General features: G+C 31.3%; 1 protein-coding gene across 1 annotated transcript; it reads right to left on the reverse strand.

Moving 5' to 3' along the window:
* Positions 1 to 2476: 2476 nt before the first annotated feature.
* On the reverse strand, positions 2477 to 22428 carry LOC106459669 (transient receptor potential cation channel subfamily V member 6-like). Its single transcript, XM_022386204.1, has 10 exons — positions 22348 to 22428; positions 15061 to 15176; positions 13710 to 13829; positions 13248 to 13358; positions 12360 to 12511; positions 11684 to 11793; positions 9584 to 9687; positions 8380 to 8541; positions 5727 to 5924; positions 2477 to 3162 (listed from the first exon to the last, which is right to left on the reverse strand). Exons 2-10 carry the CDS (start codon positions 15157 to 15159, stop codon positions 2689 to 2691), a joined length of 1530 nt encoding a protein of 509 aa, XP_022241912.1. The 5' UTR covers positions 15160 to 15176; positions 22348 to 22428; the 3' UTR covers positions 2477 to 2688.
* Positions 22429 to 23607: the final 1179 nt, after the last annotated feature.

The following is a 23607-nucleotide window of genomic DNA, read 5'->3' on the forward strand; positions in this document are numbered from 1 at the left end:
GTTTGATAAATACATTTATTTTGTGTTTATTTTATGTTGTATTTATTCTAGTTGTAGTTTGATGTATATTTAAGTGATAATAAAGAATTTTATGTTTTAATTTAGCACTTGTTTGTTTTTTTTCGAACTGGAGTGAGTGGGCTGTTGTGAAAACTTATAGGGGTCAACGATATTGGAAAAGGTTGATTAGCACTGCTCCAGATGATGCCAAATGCTAAAGTAGATTATGCTGCCATCTATTGGCGTAGATTAGTAATGCTATCTTTTTGAGTTTGAGTTTCTTCTCGCATCTGGCGCAAAAGGAAGTGTAGATTATCGTCAAAAAACAACGTGATTGTTAAAAGAAAATGTATAAACGAAACTCTTAATTATTTTAAATATTTTTATACTTATTTTTTAACTTAATTCACACGTAGGTACTATTCTTTAGCTTATATAATCTAAGTCTACAGTTTTAAATTCACGATGGAAAGTTATTTAAATTAAGAAGACAAAGATTACACTGGTGCAAGTTATATTTATTATAATATAGCATGAGAGAGAAAAAGATTATTTAATTAATCATCTTATAAAAATCCCGCACACTAGGTATAATTATGTTTAAAGATTGTCTTAAAAGTAGATAACGTTTCAGCTAACAAAGATAATTTTATTTACAACATGTTTCATTTCACAATCCTTGCATTGGCATTTGTTATAAGCTTTATATAACAGTAACGGTATATATATTTGTTAATTTTCTTCCTTTCTTTGAAGATAAAAGAAACACTTTGGAGTTTATAACACTTTCGAACAATTCAACTTACGTTGTAATTAACGATAATTAGGTTAAGTCTAAATAAAACCAGAACCAAAAAACTGTTGATTTGAACTTTATACACGAATAACACCTTGGATTTTTTACTTATTAAAATTCAAGCTGAGAGTGATTTCTCTTCTGAGTTACAGATAAATGTGATTCTTGTAACATTTGTGAAGATATTTTAATTTTAACGAAACTGCCATAAAACACCGAAGTAAAAGTTATGTTTAACAAAATGTGGGAAATATAGAACAACACAATTCGATATCTAATATTGTGTTAATCAACCTGTTTTTATAATCATACTTTATATTTTAGCTGTATTATTTTACACATAATTTTAACTAAGTGAACGTTTGAGTTTTGTACTCACAGCATGTTATTGAGGTTACAGACTTATTGATGATAAGTTGAGTATTTTCCAACGCATTTTGTATGTATGGGAAGTGTTGAAGAACCAACCAATACATATAGAAATACATAAATTATTGCTGCTTAATCGCTACTGGTGAATTAATGAATTTATATTACACTTGTTATCAAGTATATTGGGAAAAAGCTGAATGAATCTTGTCGATGTGAGATGGGGGATTGGAAATCAGTTAAACAGCTATAAGAACTCGTGTTCCCACAAGTTTTGATGGTTTGTTGCTTCCTTGAAGTATGTTAGCGACCTTTATTATATTTAATTTGGGATATTTTCAATTTCTACTAAATTGTAGGAGATTTCAAAATGATCATTCAAAAATACAAATTTAGTTATCAATTACAGTGTTTTATGCTACTTTTTTCAAGGAATTTATATATAGTTATGCGGATACATGATTAATTGCATAAAAACTTTTCCAACCATTTTAACATAAACGCAAAGTGAGAAAGAGCAGAGTTAGAATGTTATCGCGAGGTCTAGAGTAAATCACCGAATATCTGAACACAACAATATGTATTTGTCAGAGCACTTAGGAACCGTACTTTTACTTGGATTTGTTTTACAAAATATGTAAATTTGCCACTTAAATGATATTATTAGTTAAAATGAAATAACGCTTTTATAAAATCCATAAAATATGGCGTAAAACGAGACATGTAGTAATCCAAAAACATTGTGTGGTTCATGAGGAAATTACAAACTCGAAGAACATATATTTGCATGATATCAAACGAAACTTTACATTACTTCTATAGTTCCGAATCGTCGTTCCATGCTAAAAGTGACGTCATAGCTACGACGTTTTTAGTGCTCCACCTCGTAAGCTCGTAGACGGGCTGAGATTGTCGTTCAATGTGTGAATGTTTGTGCCTAGTTCTGCTCGCTAGAGCTGATTTTGTTCTTGTTCTGGGATTATCACAACTCGACGATGTTTCACTGCTTTCACTAAAGTCCTTTATTTGATGCGCATGCCCATTTCTATCGTCGAATTTCACGTGTTTCTGAGATCTCGAGTGAGACGAGGAGTTATTGGCAGATCTGGATCTTTTGTGATATCTTGATTTAGAAAAACTCTGACTAAAGGTTTCGACTTCTGCTCCCACTCTGCCCCTGTGGCACATCTTTTTATGTTTCTTGCGTCTCTTACGTTTAACGGACTTCTTATTGCTCTGTGTTTCGAGTTCGGTTTGACTCTGTGTGTTATCCAAGTCAGATTCTTGCTGTATGACAATTTTTGGCATCAGTTTTTTGTGGGGAAGTTTAAGATTGAAACCTTGTTCTGACTCTAGCGGCTGCGCAGAAGCTCCAGCATCAGATACAAAGGCAGGATTGTCTATTCCATGCAAGGTGTTTAATTTGGTTTTATTACTTTGTTCAACTTCCGAACGAGCCTCATTACTTTGATTTGGAACGGAGGATAGTTCACTTTGTTGGGTGGGGAAGGAATCTTCGGTATTTATTTTAGGAATTGTAGTATCTTGTATAATGAGGGATAGGTATTTTGTTCAGGAGATGGAGAAGTTGGTCGTGATTGGGAACTTACACTATCACGATGGCTTCCTGTAGGAGTTTGTGGTCGACCAACTTCCAAGTCGTGTGCCCAAGCTAACTGCTGGAACAAATCTCCGAAAGATTTTCCTCCAGTAGGTGTGGCACTTTCTTTGTCACTTGGCGAAGCTGATTGAGGTGTAACAGAACTTTTACTGAAGTCTAAATCGTGAGCAAACGCAAGCTGGTTCAAAGCGACTCCTAAACCATTTCCAGAGTCTATCGCAGCTCCCCTCTCACTGTCGGAGTCATCACTTTTGTCCACTGGAGAGGGTTTGCAAGCAGATGTAGAAAAGTGATGGTTAATCCTGTACTTCTGTCTAAACTGTTCCGCTGTACCACCACACTGACGTAGTTCCTGAATCACTATTTTACCAAATCTCTGAAAAAATATAGCCAGGCATTAATTGTAGAACACTAAAAGATTCACTTCACAGTAAATTACCTATGTTCACTTAGTGGCTTTCCAAAGCACTTTGCATTATTCTGTAATAACGTAAATCTGGATTATTACATGGAGTTTTCTACTAATCATAAAATCAAAATGAGTAGTCTTACTAATAAGTAGAAACAAGTGCTCTGAAAAAAAAGAAACAAAAACAAACGAATATTAAACATGTAGGTGTTTTTCCTTGTTTTTCGATGTTTCAAAATGGTCACCATTATGATCACGTTTTAGTTTCCCCGTACTTCTGGTCTTATACTAATATCATATTTAATGAAAGTGATTAAACAATTTAATAAAGAGTTTAATTCATGCTAGCTTAATGTGTCACAGAAATAATCTTTTATACATTTTAATTACTCTGAATGTATGTAAAGTAAAACTAAACTGCTGTTTTCAAATTCGATGACGAGGAACCCACTTTGAGACTAATAATGGCTGAATAACGGCTTGAATGGGCAATGAAGAAAAACTTTAATATAAGTTTAACATAACAGCAAATGTACAATCTTTCGACAAAACCTTTTCTTCATTACCCATTCAAGCCGTCTCCAAACATTATTAAACTGCTGTTTATTTATCTATCTTCTGCGTTATAAACTTTGTATCACAGGAGGGGTGTTCACTATCTGTGGTAATGAAATAAAGATGACCCCTAATGTATGATTACAATTTTCGCATATACCTAAAATCTTGAAAATACACTGGCACCAGCCCCTCTCAAATCACAAAACAGAAAGGAAGACTAATAGTGGAAGTATTATATCACATTGGATGAAGCACATATGTGTCTGTAAAAATTTATTAAAAGTTATTATTGTCTTTCTGATAACACCTTCCGAAAATGGTATAGACTATGTCTAATTTTTTCCCATGAAATTTATGGTGGTTGCAGGTCAACTTTAATGGTAAGTTAAGCATCTGGAAAGTCTAACATAAATGAAAAAAACAGAGTTCTGCATACTATAAGAATAAGGTGTTAACACTACTATACCATTTGTTTGTGTTACAACAAAGTAACATTGGGCTATCTGTTTTGTCCACTTCGAGGAATCTAACCCCAGATTTTAGCATTGTAAGTCTGTAAACTTACTGCTTTTGCACTGGGGGATCTACTATACCGACAAAATGCATCTTTCTACAGTAAGACAATAAGCTATGGTATCATCAAGACAACACAACCAACTAAAACACATCCACGTCAATATCATCAGATCATGCCTCTTGTGTTGTTTTGGCATTCATAAATTCTAACCATCACACTTCAACTGAATTGGAAAAAAATATACACGTCATGGTCTTTTAATGTGTGAAATCACAGGTTACAGGATAGCTAGGGGCAAGACGATTGAGTATGCAATTTCTTAACATAAGTGTATTTTCCGAAACGTTGCAAATAATTCAATACAGTAAAATAAAAAGCAATCTTTACTAATAAATATTTCAATATTTGAATATTGAATATTTGAAGATATTTTGAATGATGCGTTGCTTATTTAGAGCGGGTTGTTAGCATTTTTGTAAGCAGTGCAAAACTGATTTTATTAATTAGAAATGGAATTTATGCAGTTTTTTTACTTATCCTTAAACATTTTAAATCAGATTGCATCAACTAGTTAATGCTGTTTTGATTTGGCAAAATAATAATAAAAAAACACAAACATTAATATTTATGAAGCTTTGGAGCGGTTGAACGAAAACCTCGAGAAATTACTAAAATTGTAAAAGTAAAAAAAATAAAGCTTCAATATTTAATGATAAGTCTGATCCTAGTTTTGAATTACGCGTTTAACAAAATTGGTTGATTGGTATATTTTTTCTATCATTTTACGAAATCATTTAAAATCCGTTTATCAGTACTTCTTTATATGTACGCGTTGTATCGACCAGCATTGTTGTTTAGAGGTATTAAAACTCAAAGAGTCATTTGTTTCAGCTTAAATGTTAAATTTAAAATTGGTGCATTAACTATTATTCATTATGTACTGGTGTATTAAACATTAGATGTTAAGTCTTGGTGAATTAACTATAATACAGTAAGTCTTGGTGTATTAAATATTATATATTAGTGTAAAATAATGTATATTGGAGTGGTTTTTAATTGACCAAAGCTGTGCAATTGAATATGTAAAATAGTTCTAAAATTAGTGATAAAACTTTATTCGTAGATAAAGGTACGATTATAAAAATGTACACTCTTATAAAACTTCGCTTTTAAATATGCAACTATAAAGAAATTTAAATGTTAAATAAAATTTTCCACTGGGCAAGTTCAGAAAACAGGGATGATATTAGTAATTTACAACGCATAATATTTTAAAGTTTCATTTTGAATATTAATAATTTGTATCAGTAAAATGAAGATTAAAAACAAATTTAGAAATATTAATATATTTTATGTATAATCCACTTATTTTACATGCAAACAAAGTTTAAGTTAAAATTAAGTGAAAGGCAATATTTATAGAATATTCCAAATATTTCACTAATATTATTTTTACCTTCCAGTTTGATAAAGCCCCTTTCCTCTGCTTTGCCTTTGACTTTGATTTACTTTTTATTACCATCACTGCTCGCTGCTCTTTCTCAGGGTCATCATCACCAGAGGGCGAAGCCAGTCGAATGGAATAGCTCTGCATATACTCTTTAGCCTTCTTTTGGCTAACAGCTCTCTCTAGGGCCACAACGATTTTAGCCCACTGTTAAATGTAATTGATAATAGTCATAACGCTTCCCAGTAGAAATAATCATTGCTAGACAACGAGTTTAAGGAATGACTAGAGTTTTCTATTGTTTTCTTTTTTTCACAGGTTCGAAACTTACTTACGATAAATTTAAACAACATATTCTAATCGAAAACTGGCTAGATGATTCAAGATTTTTACAAAATCCATTATTCATAATTAATGATGCTAGTAAGTATTATAAACGTTATTAACATGAATTGTTATGGTGTAAACGTCTTTTACAATCTGGCTGAGCATAATTATAATTAATTATACTTGACATGAGACATTATTTTAGGCTTATTACATTTTAGCACTAAATTCTTAATCAAATCCCTTAGGGATTTCCAGAAATTAGAAGAGTGTATTATAACAATAGTATTTCAACCACACTATATTCGTCATATCCGTTGTCGACGGCGCGTTTCGCTCAATCCAGAGTTCTCCATGTCGGCTAGATATGACGAATATAGTTTGGTTAAAATACTATTATTATAATACACTTTTCTAATTCTTGAATGCCTCTAAGGGACTAGATTAAGAATGTAGAGTTATATAATATAAGAGGCCTAATATAATACATTATGACAAAAAGAATTAATTATAATCCGAAGAATGTTTATTTAAACTTAAAAATATCATCAATGCTATTCATAACAGTGTTTACTGATACTAAAACTACTATAATGTTCTCAACGAAACTAAAAACCATTATAAACGTTCTCTTCAAGAATGTTTACAAAAACTGTTGTAAACGTATCCACAACAATGTTTCAGGACACTAAAAACTATTATAAAAGTTATATGTTTCTACGAATAAAAGTTATTGTAAATGTTCTACACATTAAGTTTTAATAATACAAATAATACTAAAAATGTTCTCTACAATAAGTTTTAATAACACAAATAACTACTAAAAATGTTCTACACAATAAGTTTTAATAATACAAATAATACTAAAAATGTTCTCCACATTAAGTTTTAATAATACAAATAACTACTAAAAATGTTCTCCACATTAAGTTTTAACAATACAAATAACTACTAAAAATGTTATCCACATTAAGTTTTAATAATACAAATAACTACTAAAAATGTTCTCCACATTAAGTTTTAACAATACAAATAACTACTAAAAATGTTATCCACATTAAGTTTTAATAATACAAGTAACTACTAAAAATGTTATCCACATTAAGTTTTAATAATACAAATAACTACTAAAAATATTCTCCACAATAAGTTTTAATAATACAAATAATACAATAAATGTTCTCCACTACAATATCTATTGATATGAACAAATATGATGAACATTCTCCACCACAATATTTACTAATATTAATAACCTTCATAAATGTTCTCCGTAACAGTTTATTAATACTAATAGCTATTATAGACATTTTCCCCCATTGTTTACTGGTAATATTAATTATTACAAACAAAAACGCAGGAAACATATTTTTAAATATTTGATATCTTTATTATCAAGAAGATATTTTCATCATCTGTGCGCTATGTTTACTGACTGCAATAAAACATTTAAACCATTTTTGTTCTTACTATATACCACAAACAAGATATACATACCTATATATTGCTTCAATGGCAATGATTAAGGTATTCGTTCTCTCTCTCTTTTCTAGTATATGAGTTGGAAAGAAGCAATATTATTTTTTAATGACGACGTCATTTAGTTATTGCATCAATGTATTCCGTGACACTTACTTGTTTGAGAAATTTTCATTCAAATAGTTGCAGGACTTCATTTAGACTTTTCCGGGACATTCATCTGCCCGATGAAACCTCAGTGAAACTGTTCCATGACACTTATATACTTGATGAAACTTCGTTCAAACTGTTCCAGGACACTTACCTGTTTGAGAACGCCCCATTCACACCTTTCTAGGACACTTATCTGCTTGATGAAACTTCATTGAAACTAACTGTTCCAGGACACTTACCTGCTTGATGAAGCTTCATGAAAAATTGTTCTGGAACACTAACAAGCTTGGCGAAACGTGGTTCAAACTGTTCTGGGACACTCACCAGCTTGATGAAACCTAATTAAAACTGACCCGGAACACTTACTTGCTTGATGAAACCTAATTAAAACTGACCCGGAACACTTACTTGCTTGATGAAACCTAATTAAAACTGACCCGGAACATTTACTTGCTTGATGAAACCTCATTCAAACTGTTCCGGAACACTTACCTGCTTGATGAAGCTTCATGAAAAATTGTTCTGGAACACTAACAAGCTTGGCGAAACGTGGTTCAAACTGTTCTGGGACACTCACCAGCTTGATGAAACCTAATTAAAACTGACCCGGAACACTTACTTGCTTGATGAAACCTAATTAAAACTGACCCGGAACATTTACTTGCTTGATGAAACCTCATTCAAACTGTTCCGGAACACTTACCTGTTTGACGAATTCTCGTTCAGATTGGGTTATTACTTCGCAATACGTATTTCCCATCATAGCAATCAGCATGTTAAGCATCAGGATAGGCATGATAACCATGAAAACAGCGAAGACAAACCACGTTAATGCACTGTAGAAAGTATCGCTGAACTCGGAGTACTAGACACAAACAAAGTGTTCAGAGTCAAATCCAGTGAAAAATATGACGAATAAAGCAAACGCCCTATAGTCTACAATTATGTATGGTGTTTTAAGTTGTCTTTACTCGCCGAAATGAACCCATATTTATATTATTTTTGAAGAATATGTAGCTTTAATGCTAATAATTCACTCTTTTCAATTATTCAACAGACAAATTGAATAAATTGTAATATATGAATAGAACATCAGTATAAGGACATTGTTAATACCAACTTATGAAAAACTGTAAAACACAAATAATGAGAGATATGTTCATGTAAAATACGCAAGTTAGTGTTTATATGTTTGCATGGCAAAAGTGGAGTCACTGGCTGTATGCTTATATAATGAAAGTAAAAACAGCGTCTTTGTATTTACATAATAACGTAGTAACTATTTGTATGATTGATTACATGAACGCACAATTAATGTCTTTATGCTTACATAATAAGCGTATAGTCATTATCTGTCCGTTTATATAATAAACGTAGATCCACTATCTTTGTTTATATAACAAACGTAGAGCCGTCACTCTCTTTATGTTTACATGAATGTAAAGTTACTGTCTTTATGTTTAGATGAACGTAAAGTCACTGTTTTCATGATAAAATAATAAGCGTAGAGTCTCTATGTGTATGCTCATATGATAAACTTAGAGTCGCTATCTTTACTTTTATATAAAAACGTAGAGCCGCTATCTTTATGTGTACATAATAAACGTAGAGACAATATCTGTATGTTTACACAAACGTAAAGTCACTCCCTTAACTGTCAACATAAAGACAGAGACTCGAACTAGTTATATTACATCTTGGAAAACTTCACGGGAAGAGGAGTAAAATGACGCTCTTCCTTTAACCACCTTTTCACAATATAAAGTTTTTAAAGGAAGATTGTATTTATTTCTGTGGTTTCTAAATTGATAACAAACCTCCAAGTCCTAGTGATTATCATGAGAGTGAATCATGGTTTCTTGTTTTGTGGTTATTAGATTGATTCTATATGTATATTAAACATTTACCTCGTAATACCCTAAAGTCATATGGAATAGGGCCATCCAGGTTTGTGAATATGTCTTAAATCGTTGACTCTCTCCAGTCTGATTTTTAAACAGGAAGAAAAAAGCTGCAAAAATAGAACAGGTTAAATTAAAGTACGGTTAAAAAGTAGTATAAAAATTAATATGAAGTTCAGGAACCAATACTTGCCAGTTACAGTAATATTTCTTCATTACACATTTTTCACTGAGAAACATAGAAATGAAAATAATTTACAGTGACTGTTTAAAAGAATTCATATAATATCATTAACACAATAGTTAAACAATTAGTTTATACTGGTTATTCTAATGCTATTTCGAGTTTGAAAATATAACTATTTGAATAATTTATGTAAATCAAGCTGTTCTTTGTTATTGTTTAGATGTTTCTAGAGTTAATTTTTTTTATTAAGTAAAAAGCCACACAACAGGCTATCTGTGCTGTGCTGACCACGACATATTAACCGCTGAACCACTGCACTTACAGAGCGAGTGACTTTTGTTAGTGCGTTTATATTTACAGAATCAATGGTGTCTGTTCGTGTACTTTTATTATTAGAACGGCTGTGTTTAGTTAGTAGATACTATATTATGTTTTGCTATCCTACAATTATAAATTACGAAGGCAGCTTATAAAAATAATAGCATGCTCTAGCTTATCTCTAACAAAATATCAGAAAGTAGTTGTTTAAAACATTAAGGTGCACTTGCTTATAACATTAGAGTGCACTTGCTTAAAACATTGGCGCGTATTTGTTCAAAATACTAGGATGTACTTATTTAAAAAATTAAAGAGCACTTGTTTAAAAATTGGGCAGTACTTGTTTAAAACATTGGCGTGTATTTGTTTAAAATACTAGGATGTATTTGTTTAAAAAATTAGAGTGCACTTCTATAAAATATTAGAGTGCACTTGTTTAAAACATTAGAGTGCACTTGTTTGCGTGTATTTGTTTAAAATACTATGATGTACTTGTTTAAAAAATTAAAGAGCACTTGTTTAAAAAATTTGCGTGGACATGTTTAAATTACTAGGATGTATTTGTTCAAAATATTAGGGTGTCCTGTTTAAAACATTGGGTTGCACATGAGGGGACACTACCTGAATAAATATCATGAATCATTTGGAAGTATTAAGACGATTAGAGACATTTTATATATTTCGGGAGGACACCAGATGTATTTACTTTTCCTTATACGGCTATTAACACGTGTGTGCGTGGTTGGTACCTTTATTTTTTATGCGGTGTTATATGTGTAGCTTATGTGTTTCTTCCTCTAAACGATGTGACATTATTCAACAATATTTAATGTGGTGTAGCTTATGTGTTTCTTCCTCTAAACGATGTAACATTATTCAACAATATTTAATCTGGTGTAGTTTATTGAGTTTCTTCCTTTAAATGGTATAATATTATTCAACAATATTCAATCTGATGTAGTTTATTGTGTTTCTTCCTTTAAATGGTATAATATTATTCAACAATATTCAATCTGATGTAATTTATTGTGTTTCTTTCTTTAAATGGTATAATATTATTCAACAATATTCAATCTGATGTAATTTATTGTGTTTCTTTCTTTAAATGGTATAACATTATTCAACAATATTTAATCTGGTGTAGCTTATGTGTTTCTTCCTGTAAACGGTATAATATTATTAACACTATTGAATGTGATGTTGTTTATGTGTTTCTTTCTGTAAACGGTATAATGTTATTAACACTATTGAATGTGATGTTGTTTATGTGTTTCTTCCTCTATAACATTAATGAACGATATTTAATCTGATGTTGTTTATGTGTTTCTTCCTCTATAACATTAATGAACGATATTTAATCTGATGTGGTTTATGTGTTTCATCTTCTAAGCAGTGTAGAATTACTGAATAATGTCAAAAGTCTTTTATCTAACTTCAACACTAAAATCAATTCACAAAAACTGTGCTTTAGATTAGACAGCATTGTACAAAATTAACTGAAAATGTCATTTGTTATCTTCTGTCACTTTGAAGTTCACTGCTTGTTTCATTGTTAAGTTTAGCTCTTGAGTTGATTGGTTCCTCCTTCTCTGAACTCTTACCTTGCGTGAACCCTAAGAGAAAGATCAAGTAGATGATGCTAAATCTCACGATGTCTCCGACTAACATGTTGTAGATCATAGTTACAAACGGACCTGTCAATTTTACAGCCCTAGAATAAGAAATATTTCATAATGTCAGGAAAATAAGTTAGCTATTGTGCTATCTGTCTTCATCATACATTGTACGATTTGAAAATAGACATTATCCTTCGATTACTTGTTTTATAACAAACATTAAGTGTAAATCAGTAAATGACAATAGGCCCATGCACGTGCTTTTTACTATCTATTTATTTATGTTTTACAATTTTGGTACAAAATGGAGATACAAAATATGTATAGATAACAGACATGAAATAAGAACGCGCAAAAGATATCATAATATAAAATATAAGTAGGAAGTCATTCTTGTTACACATTGGAAGTCATTCTTACCACACGGCGGAAGTAATTTTCTCCCACACAATGAAAGTCATTCTTACTATACAGTAGAAGTAAGTTTTTTTCTATACAGAGGAAATCATTCTTACTACACTGTGGAAGCAATTTTTTCCTACACAGTGAAAGTCATTGTTAAGATATAGCGGAAATAATTTTCTCCTGTACAGTGGAAGTCACTCTTACTATAAAACAGAAGTAATTTTCCCCCATACAGTGAGCTCTATTTTATTCTTACCCTGCAAAGAAAATAAGGAAGAACCAGGAACCAGGAATTGCAAATGTAAGGAGAACATCTTCAGTGTGTCTGTACCCCATTAGTCGACACGGCACACAGCAGAGGATAAGAATATTGGCGATAAGGAAGATTGCCTTGGCAGGATTACTACTCTGTAACAAACATTAGAAACTTAGGAAAACTATTAGACGTCATCATGTGGGGAACTTAACAGTTTTAACAGTTGCACGTGACTCTAATAACTGTTGTTATTTGTTATGCTTCTCAAATTAAAACATTTCGGTTAATAAATGTGATGATTTTGTTACATCTTTAAAATTAATATAACAAAGTGAGATGCTAAGTATATGCCTAAAATCACTTCGAATCTTTCATTTTCTTTGTTTTATGTAGCTGTTTTAATTTAATTATCAACTATGTCTATAATTTATATTAAATCATACAAAAACACTTTGATTATAGGTCATCAATAAAACAAAAAATCCTTAGTCTAGTTAGATGATAATAATTATTGCGTCACGAGGTTGTGCACTTCTCATAAGATAATTGTTGACTTAAAAATTACTCCACCCTATTCTGATTGTAAAGGTTTGTTACATGAATTACTGTTACGTAAAAATATACTTAGATTTTTTAAATATGTAAAAGTTTGAAATATTTTCATTGTCATTCTTTAATATATACCCCTTTGGGTTAATAGCGTCGACATTTTTGAAAGTTACATCCAATTATTGATCTGATCATTTGAGCAGCAATATAAAACTCAATTAATAATGGACTTTGTCGTTCTTTTTCATATATGTAAACAATTTTAGTAATACATCATGATGTAATGAATGACAATAAATTCAGTTATCAGATAGCTGATAGTAAAGATTGTAAACTTACAAGATTGATAAGGAAGCCCAGGAGACCTTGAGACATTATTTCTTCGCCTTGTTGAAAAACAACGAACCCTATACATCCCAGACAGGTTACCAACTCAGCAAAATATCGACACTACAGAATGAGCAAAAAATTGAGATTTTAACATGAAAAGTTTTAGGAATGTGTTTTACTTCTATTATCACAATCCGACGTCTAGCATGTGACAAAACCAAAACCATCTTTAGACCTTGTCAAGTAAATCAATAAAATAAATGAATAATGCTTATACATAAGGCTTCAATAAGCAAAACGAAACAATTCGGAATATTTCTTTGTTCTGGTTTTGGAAATCTTGCTCATGTAGCACTTAATATAAAAATGGTTAAAATAAGAAAACCTCAAAATTTTTAACAAAACAAAACAAACAAAGATATAGAATTGTACCTACATAATTCCCGAAAAACTAGTACACCAAGCACTTACAATGGAACGCAGGTCAGAGGGGCCAAGTAGGTTGCCATCTGATGAGGAGCGGAGAGAAACAGCAATACTAAGAGCAATCAGGTGTAGGAACATGAGTACCAAACGTTTCAGAAACTCTTTCTAAAAGTAGTGAAAACGATTTAATTAGCATAAGTATTTTACAAGCAAAACAATTATCAATTTTGTATGTTGAAACAAAAATACACACAATTCAAACAAATCTTGCTACGTTACTAACTTCTCCTTTAGACTACATATTTATTGTGAAGTTTCAATAATACATACTTCCAGTATTGTAGAAGCAGAATAATTTCAATGAGAAACACTATCTGCACTGTAGAAACAGTATAAAATATCAATAAAAAACTGCGGGCATTATAGAAACAGAGTAAAACTGAACAAAATAACACTAACAGTGTTGTATAAACTGAGTAACGTTTCAGTACATACACTTTTAGTAGTGTAGAAACAATGTTAAGTTTAAAAGAAACTTACAGTATTGTAGAGACAATATTAATTTAAAACAAATATTGACAGTATTGTTAAAACAACATTAAGTTTCAATAAGAAATATTGCAAGCATTTTAGAAGCATAATAAAGTTCAACAAGAAACAGTACCAGTGTTGATAAAATACTGTGAAGTACAGTTAGACCAATTGTAAGTATTGTAGAAACAATGTTAAGTACCACTATGAAACACTTCTATTATTGTGGAAACAATGTTAAGTTTAAAAAGAAATACTGTCAATATGGTGGAAATAATGTTAAGTTAAAAAATAAACACTGCTAGTATTGTAAAAACAATGTAAGGTTTCAACAAGAAAAATTTCCAGTATTGCAGAAACAATGTAAAGTTTCAATAAGAAATAATTCCAGTGATGTACAAACAATGATAAACTAAAAACAACACTGCTATTATTGTAGAAACAATATCATGTTTAAAAAAACAAACACTGCAAGTATTATTGAAACAATATTATGTTCTAAGAAAATAAACACTGCCAGTATTGTAGAAACAATGTAAAGTTTCAAAAAGAAACACAACAAATATCGTTGAAACAGTGCAAGTTTTAATAACAAACACTGTTACTATTATAGAACTGTATACAATTTGAATAAGAATCACTGCCGGTATTGTAGAAATGTTGTAAGCTTTCTTAAAACATTCTGACACGAGTATTGTATAAACAAATATGTTGCTTTATATTTTATTTGTATCCACAAATAGAACCTTCAGACAAGATTACTTATTTTCAAAATTTTCTTCTGAATTTATCTTTTTCATTCTAACAGAAACATTTATGCATATTATCAATAAAAAAAATATATATTTTGTTAGCATAGCCTTACTCTGGCGAAGGTTTTCCATTTTTCTTCTAGAAGCCGCTGGATGACTCCACCATCGAGCATGTCAAGATGTTCATTAGTTTTTCCATTTAAAATAATCATGAGGGCAGAGTTCCAGTCTGCAGTCAAACAGAAGTTTTTTGTGGTTAGAAGCGTGATATATATATATATATATATATCTTATTCTCTCGTCCCAGAAGATATCAAACTGTTTGTTTTCAACATTTTCCCAAAGTTATACAAGGGATATTTACGTTACCCGTCCCTAAATTTTAACTGGTGAATAAGAGAGAAAGCAGCTAGTCAACAATTTGGGGGCCAACTCATGGGATAATCCAATCGAACAGTGGAATTGGATCGTCACTTGTATATTGCACTGACGCCCTTAAAGTGTGGAACGCGAACTTGCAGCAATGAGATTCGATCCATGGACCCTCGGGTTCACAGCTCGGCATTTTAAGCTCAGAGAACAAACAAAATATGTAATGTCTGATGTTCAAAGCATTATTGATTAGTTATATAACAAGATTAGTAAAAATTCTTAATTTAAAAAAGGGAATAAGGATTGTTTAAAAAGTAGAGAAACAAGTTGAATCAAAATGCAAAGGTTATTTTCATGCCTACAGCTAAGAAAACTAAAAAAAATTAAACAAACTAGGCTGGAGTTGTAGCTTCAGAAAATAATGTAGACACTATTTCTAGACTTGTTTGTTTAAGTTTTACAGTTCCTGGTTGTAGTCTTAAAAATATAAGTTCACAGGACGACAAAATTAAGGAGGTTGAATTAAGTTTAAAACTACACTCAGTTTTTTTTTGTAAAATTCCTGTGCGATCCCACACTACAATAGATATCACTTCAAAGAATTTTATAGTGGCGTCATAATTAAGGGTTTGTGGCTTGAGTAAACTGTCAGCAGTAGATCTCTAGCCTTGTTTGCTTACTTTTTTTGCAATCCTTACTTGTAGATTTTAAATTCTCAATTTTTAATTATGTTGGCTTTTTTTAATGCATAGAAATGGGCAAATATATGCTTAGAGTAAGACACAACCCTCACTAAAATTTTACCAGTAAAAAAAAACATATTTTTTAAATCAAACAAATACGTCTAAAACATTGCTTTAAACAAAGCTTAATGTTTTTTAAAGTAATTATTTACTGAACCAGGTGGTTTAAGTAACACGCATCGAGTACAAAAGCAGCAGCTCAGAACAACATAGTATATATTATTGATTTATAACAAATAAATCAATTTGTGAATAGGTCATGGACATTTGCAGCGTTCGATATAGTACACCTGTCAAGGTTTTGGTGAAAAGTGTATAACCAAATAAATCAATTTTCGATGAATAATAATCAATTCGTGAATAGGTCATGGAAAACCTTGACAGGTGTACTATATCGAACGCTGCAAATGTGGTGCAAAATACCTAGCCGATTTTGCTGTAGGCCTGTGAAACAATAATATGAACAAATGAACAAATTTTGCTTGTTATCAATGTTTGGATGGTCTTAACTATTAAAAACGAAGGTTTAAAGTGTTGTTTCATGAGTAAGTCTGCTTTTTAAGGTGGTTTTTGCCCAAATGTTCTATTAGAGTTTTGAGCAAATTCCTGTGCGATCCCTATCATGAATCACTATCATAGATGAGTAATATAGAATTATAGGTGAGTAATAGAGTATTATAGATTAGTAAAATAATAATATAGGTTAGTAATATAGAGTTATAGATTAGCAATATAGAATTATATATTAGTATAGATTAGTAAAATAATAATATAGGTTAGTAATATAGAGTTGTAGATTAGCAATATAGAATTATATATTAGTATAGATTAGTAAAATAATAATATAGGTTAGTAATATAGAATTATAGATTAGTAATTTAGTATTATAGATTAGTAATACAATAATATAGACTGACAACATAGTATTATAGAATTATAGATTAGTAATATAGTATTATAGATTATAGATTAGTAATATAGTATTATAGAATTATAGATTAGTAATATAATATTATAGAATTATAGATTAGTAATATAGTATTATAGATTAATGGTTGTCATGCGACTTGCAGATATGAATATTCAAAATCATTTTAACATCTATTACAATAATACTCTATTTTTTGTCTTGAAAACGCGTGCACACCTTACTATCTAAAGTTTTCGAAAAGATCTAACGTTAGGTCATATAATAACATTATAAGTTTATTTATTGATATTATTAAATACGGTAAAGTTTACCCCTAACTAAACTAAAGCAAAACAACTTACAGAAGTTAAAGTGTTAATATATTTCTTTTCGAATATAGGTCGTACTTAATGAAGGCTTAACTAATGTTAGGACTTAGATAAGTAGACTTATAGATTTCGGTGTCTGTGATTAAAATTCTTTTGTGTTATTCAATAAATTCTGTACTTAGAGAAATAATGTTGCAATAAGGATACTATTTTGACCCGCAACTGTTTTGTGGGTCTCTACTAGTAACATTTTACTAATCTGTTGTCATGCTAAAATTATGAAACCTAATTGTATATTCTTGAAGATATTGTTACGACAGCGGAAGTCGCGTGACGTTTGGAGCATGTGCGCTGGAGTTTCTCGAAGGATCATGAATGTCCGAGTGTTTGCTAGACGCCCTCTTTTTTAGTATATAAGCCTGGCAAGAAAAACCAGCGCGATTGAAGACAGGCAGATATAGATAATTGAGTCAAGCGAACAGTAGGCGCCGTAAATAAAGTGAGTGAATCGCTGTAAATTATAGCATGTGTTTATAAAAGCAGTTAAGTCTAAAGTGACTGTGAAAATTCTGTGTATTACTAAAAGTTGTATCAATAAAGAATAAACTAGTTTTGATCAAGACAGGACTTGTATCGCTGAAATTCTTCGAAAAGAATTTCTACCGGAAATTAACAAACAAGCAGAAACGTAACAATATGTTTCTAACCGAAACTTTATGCAATTATGAAGTACAGATTAATAATATAGAACTATAGATTAATTATATGGTATTTTATGTAAGTAATACAGTAGTATAGATCAGTAATAAGGTATTATAGATTATTAATATAGAATCATAGATTAGTTATACAGTATTATTGATTAGTAATATAGCATTATAGATTAGTTTCTCTAAGAAAACAACAAAATCTGAATAAAGTAATGATCTAACCTATATAAACGCCAGTGTGTGTCACGTCACATTTGATTTCTCGAAATAGGATGAGTTATAAAAGTCAAATACATTTATCCAGATAGAATAGTTGGATTACTGTCTGCCCATTAAGATTTTAGTGACGGGGCTGCAAGAAGGTCGTGAGGGCGGGGCGTGCCGTGAAATCTTATAAGAGTAATGAGTGTTGGTATAATAAGCCTAAAGTAAAGACGTAGTGTGGAATCAGTTAGCCTAGAGCCAAGTGCATAAAATTTATCATGAAAGTAAAAATATCGATTCAATTTTAAACTTAAATCGTCTCTGAATTAAGCCATTTCCTGTTATATCACCAACGTTTTTTATATAAGGAAAACCTATTTAATCAACGGAAACTCAAATTAAGAAATCAACTAATATTTTTCAAGTTTTGTAGTCTATACATTTTATTCTATACTTTCAGTACATAGACTAACAATAATATTGGGTTATACTTTTGTTGCTAAGCAACATTACATAAAAGCCGTTGTTGGGATGTAGTGTTACGAAAATGCTCTTCCTTTTCTATGTATTAGAAGTTGTATATCTAACTGATTTTTTACCAATAAATATTCCATGAATACACCATGAATTCATTTCATGAATAATCTTAATTTTGATTGGCTCACAAAGGAATTTATCGATGTTTGACTGTCTCGACTTCACTTTTTTGCATCTTTGTTGGTGAAGCTTGATTTCGCAAAAGCTATTGATTTCAGTTAGCTATGAAATGTGAGGTTAGGGTATACTCTGGGGTGGGGGGTGGTAGTACTTTCCCTGTCATTTTTGACGGGCTATACGCTAGTTATTAGATAATACTTTCATATTCGTAAAACTGCTGCTTCAACTTGCTGTTTGTTTGCTTTTTGTTAAGCGCAAAGCTACACAATGGGCTATCTGTATTTTGCCCATCTCGGGTATTGAAACCCAACTTTTAAGACTATAAGTCCTCAGACTTATCGCTAAACCAACAGGGGCCCGTTGCGTAAAGAATCATAGCAATAATAAGTAACATTACTAAGATATACAGTGCTTTCGTAATGCACCGTATGATAGTGTGGCGAACAAATAAAACTTTATTTTTTATAAACCAGATTAAAAGATGGAGAAAGCTGTAAAAAGATTACTAGACAAAAATGGATGTAAAAATTAAACAATATAAGCTGTTACAGGAAAGGACGATGAAAGGAAAGCAGAAATATTTTATTTAAGTTATAGGTGTAACAAGACAAAATGATAATATTTGCTTTATAAAAGGGTTGTTAAAAGGAAAACGAAACGGTTTAGTAGCAGAAGGAGATGAAGAAAGGAAAACCAAACGAAGTAGTATGGGAAGGAATCGGGGAAAGGAAAACAGAACATTTTCATATAAGAAACGGCTGTGGAAAACACAAAAGAAAGATTTGGGAGGGAAAAGAAAAAATGAGTTGGTATGTGAGTAATGGGTTGTATTGGAATAGAGAAAATTTATACAATAAATATTATAAACATAATACCTTAAAAGCCGATAATTTTAAAGTCAATTAAACTAAGAGGTCTATAACATTTCCTTCCAGAAAAAACATTTTCTTCACGCACTTCACATTTGATTTTTTGATTTACATTGAACAAATAGTTGTACGTAATCATTGGTTTGCATGATTCACATTTTATGGTGAGATTCAAGACAATTTATCCTTTTTTTGTTTCATATGTAGGTTTTTTTACTGTTTTCAGTTCTCTGCACCTCTACAAGGAATCTTTTACAGCAGGTTAAATACCAAACATTATGCAGTTCTTGTGAATAGTTCTTTGGAAGGTGGTAATCACAAACATTTGATCAATACTATTACTTGATTTTTCATAATAACCAACCATGAAATGGCACAACCCACATTGATTTGCATTCAACACTCAATCAAAGATAAAGGTAATCACAATGTACTTGCTACCAGTAGGTCGCAACAACTACCTAAATGTCAAGGCGCCTGATACTCCTACATGAATGGTGTCAATTGCTACTACATCAACACAATATGATATTGAATTCCCAAGCAGGAAATGCCTACACACACATTGAATAGTATTGCCTATCGATCAAGCTAGAAGTTTGGAAAGTGAAACAAAACAGACACACTAGACCAACAGTAACAAACTATAATGAGTCACGCTATTTCTGTCGCTTTTGATAAATGTTTGATCGTTTATTTTGGTTTTATTTTCTAGATAGCTAATTAAGAATTCTAATGAAATCAAGTCCAAAGTGGAGCAGAACAGAAACGAAGTATGTATGTATAAATTATTGTAACTTTACGTTGTTTAAAGCTCAGTGATGTCTAATGTTAAACATTGTACATAAAACTAAAATGATTTTGTATGTTCAAATTTGCAAGTCACGTGACAACCAACCACTAATCTATAATATTATGTTACTAATATATAATTCTATGTTACTGAAGTAAGAATTAAACGGAATTTTTTGAAATGTTATAAGCGTGGAAACTCAAAAAAAAGTATTAAAATAATGATACCTTCTTAAATATTAGAGCTAAACAAAACCATGCTTCGTTTTCAACGAAATTAATAACTTTAGTTTAAAAATTAACGATCATTCAAGTAGAATTAAAAGTGAAGCAATTTTATTAGAGGTTTTGTTATGTAAGAGTATGGTGCAATAAGTAAAAGTAAGACTGCCAGTCAAAAAACAGTATAACAAAAGTGAGATGTTTAGTTAAAAACAATGTATCTAGATAAGTGTGCTCTCATGTTGAGTAACAGAAAGTGTTAAAGTCGCGTATTTTAACAGATACTCATGTGGATGACTTTGATATATTGCAGAGAAATGTTTCAACATAGATTTAGACGACACCTCTCGACAAATATGTTTGATGTATAAGAATTTCCCAACCAGGTATACATTGGAAATTTGCCTATCACCAGTATATAGGTTAAAATTTCGCTATTTACCTGAGTTACCAACCTACGTTTAGAAAGAACTTCAAGGGCTGGAATAAAGATATTATCAGAAACACAAAGTTTATTTCTTTTACAATAAACATCGTAGTTAGTTTTTTTATTGGTCAGATATTTTGTTCCCGGATATTTGGATTGTTTAGAAGTACCCATAAGTTGGTACGAGTTCTACAGGACTACTATCCTTTGACACTGCTTAGGTGTGTCAGATGTTTCAGTGAGTGCTTTCATACAATGACGATATTTAGAACAGCTAGCAGCTACAGTCCAAATATACTAACACGTGTGCAGCTTTTCAGGAAATAAAACTGACCCCTAGGACTAAAAATGAATATAAAATTAACATGCTTTCAGATTTTCATTTTTATAGTGACGCAACATCTCTCTTTCTCTTTGAATTTTCTGTGTGCTACATGTGATGGTTCAAAATTTAAACCGTAGAAAGCTCGAGACTTCTAAGCTGTTGTATACTTCAAGTTCATAGCATGGCATACACGTTCTAAAGAACAAGATTGTTCAATGAATTTTTATCTATACTAGTTCAGGGTACCAGTTAAGGAATCAAAAATTGTATAAAGTACAATAATAGATAATGTTCATCTTCCTTCTTTAACTTGTTATCAAATCTCTAATGTCCTCATTACTAATTGTATGGCCTGCTTTGTGGAAAGAAATAATTGGATCGTTTAAGTTACTCGTGACTTTAAATGTAGAACAAAAGTCTATAAAAAAGTGGAAATGTGTCCAATTTCAAGGTGTTTTTTTTCCTCCTTTCCAGCCAAAAATCCAAAAACAAAATAGCCCATGTTCACCGTAGGACAGTTTCCAGTTACCGTACAAAAGATTACGGTAATCGATCAAGCCAACTTAGAGTGGTGATGCTAACACACACACACACACAACATACGTAATAATTCATATTCATTGTAAGATGGTAAGCCACAAGTCAGAAAGTGTTTTACAGTGTCATAACTATCTCAAAACGACCGCTTAATGGTCACTTTGCTACGAGCTATTTTCCTTTGTATGAAACCAGCGTGATCTTGAACTTGATAGTAAGTAAGAGTGATAAATGTTGAAAAAGTAGCTTTAATTTTCGTTTTCATAAAACGAGGCACGGAATAGAATGAAATAGTCAACTTACTTGTCTTCCCGCTAGGTAAAATGCTGTCCAAAGCATTCAGTGGGTACCCTGAGCACGTGATGTTACTATATCTCCAAAACTCCTAAGAAAAGTTAAAAAAATATATTTCAGTGTTTGGTTTATTTTATTTCGGATATTCGAGCAAACTACGCAAGGACTGTCTGAATTAACCGTTCCTACTTTTGAACTGATAGAACAGCTAATCAACAGCACCTACTGACAAGTACTGGGTTACATTAATCGAACAGTGGGATGTGAATGCTATTTGTATAAAGCACTAATAACCCCAAAGTGCAGAGTGCGATTTTTAAGCTGCTACTGGACGCTAACCATAAGTTTTTAGATCTACATTCCGGCATGCTAATATCTAGATCATGCATGACCACACGAGAAGGAAGCTTCTAAAATACCAAAAATAAACATGAAGCCCACTCTTTCATTCGATTCAACACTTATCATTGAGTGTCGGAAAATTCCATCGCTCATCATTAACTCTGGACAAGGGCAAATCGAAATAATATAGGTTCACTGTGGTGATAAGAGACTTCTAAAAACAACAATGAAGTATTATTATTCATGGAAGAATTTCATTATAAAAGCAGCCACCATATACAAAAATAAGATCTTTAATAATTTGTTGTTACCTTGACATTCCTACCACTGAGAAATTGATCTAAACTAGAACTTTTATGATTTTCTGAAAATGACCACCTCTGTGCAGTTAATAAGTTATAATTACAAAGGAGGTACAGCAAACGTTAAACCTACACGCGTATCACTTGTGCTATGTCTCCACAATGACACGAGAGATCGTTTGGGTCACAACCACCATGTGCTGTTTCACACACACGTGTCGATTACAACAGCTTCAAGTTCAAGAAAGTCAAAAGAAAAAGCTCGAGCGAACGAAAGACAACGAGCCAATAAATTCAAGTTTAGACTTTTTCTACATTCAGTTAAAAGTATAATAGGCATAAAAATATTTTACATCCACGAAGATTACATCAAAGTATATGTTATAAAAGTTATCTGTTTCAGTACATCACTTTGAAGCTTATAAATATTAAGCGGTATGTAACACATATAAGTAGTATTATGCGTGGAAGAGCTATGCTATTTAGAAATATTTCAAGAGTGTACATTTTCCTTGATTATATATTGCTAACCTTGTCTTATCGATTATATTCATTAACAGATAAAATTGGCAGTCAATCCTTTTAATTGGTTAAGAGTAGCCACGTAGGCGATGGGTGCTTCTGT

The sequence above is a fragment of the Limulus polyphemus genome, unplaced genomic scaffold (assembly GCF_000517525.1).
Source record: "Limulus polyphemus unplaced genomic scaffold, Limulus_polyphemus-2.1.2 Scaffold646, whole genome shotgun sequence".
In the NCBI taxonomy this organism is placed as follows: Eukaryota; Metazoa; Arthropoda; class Merostomata; order Xiphosura; family Limulidae; genus Limulus; species Limulus polyphemus.

Coding starts and splice junctions, on each gene's coding strand:
- LOC106459669 (XM_022386204.1), bottom strand. CDS start 15,159: ATGATTATTTTAAATGGAAAAACTAATGAACATCTTGACATGCTCGAT. Junction 13,830..15,060: donor AATGGAAAACCTTCGCCAGA/GTAAGGCTATGC, acceptor CACTACTTTTAG/AAAGAGTTTCTGAAACGTTT. Junction 3,163..5,726: donor GGGCTTTATCAAACTGGAAG/GTAAAAATAATA, acceptor ATATTTTTTCAG/AGATTTGGTAAAATAGTGAT.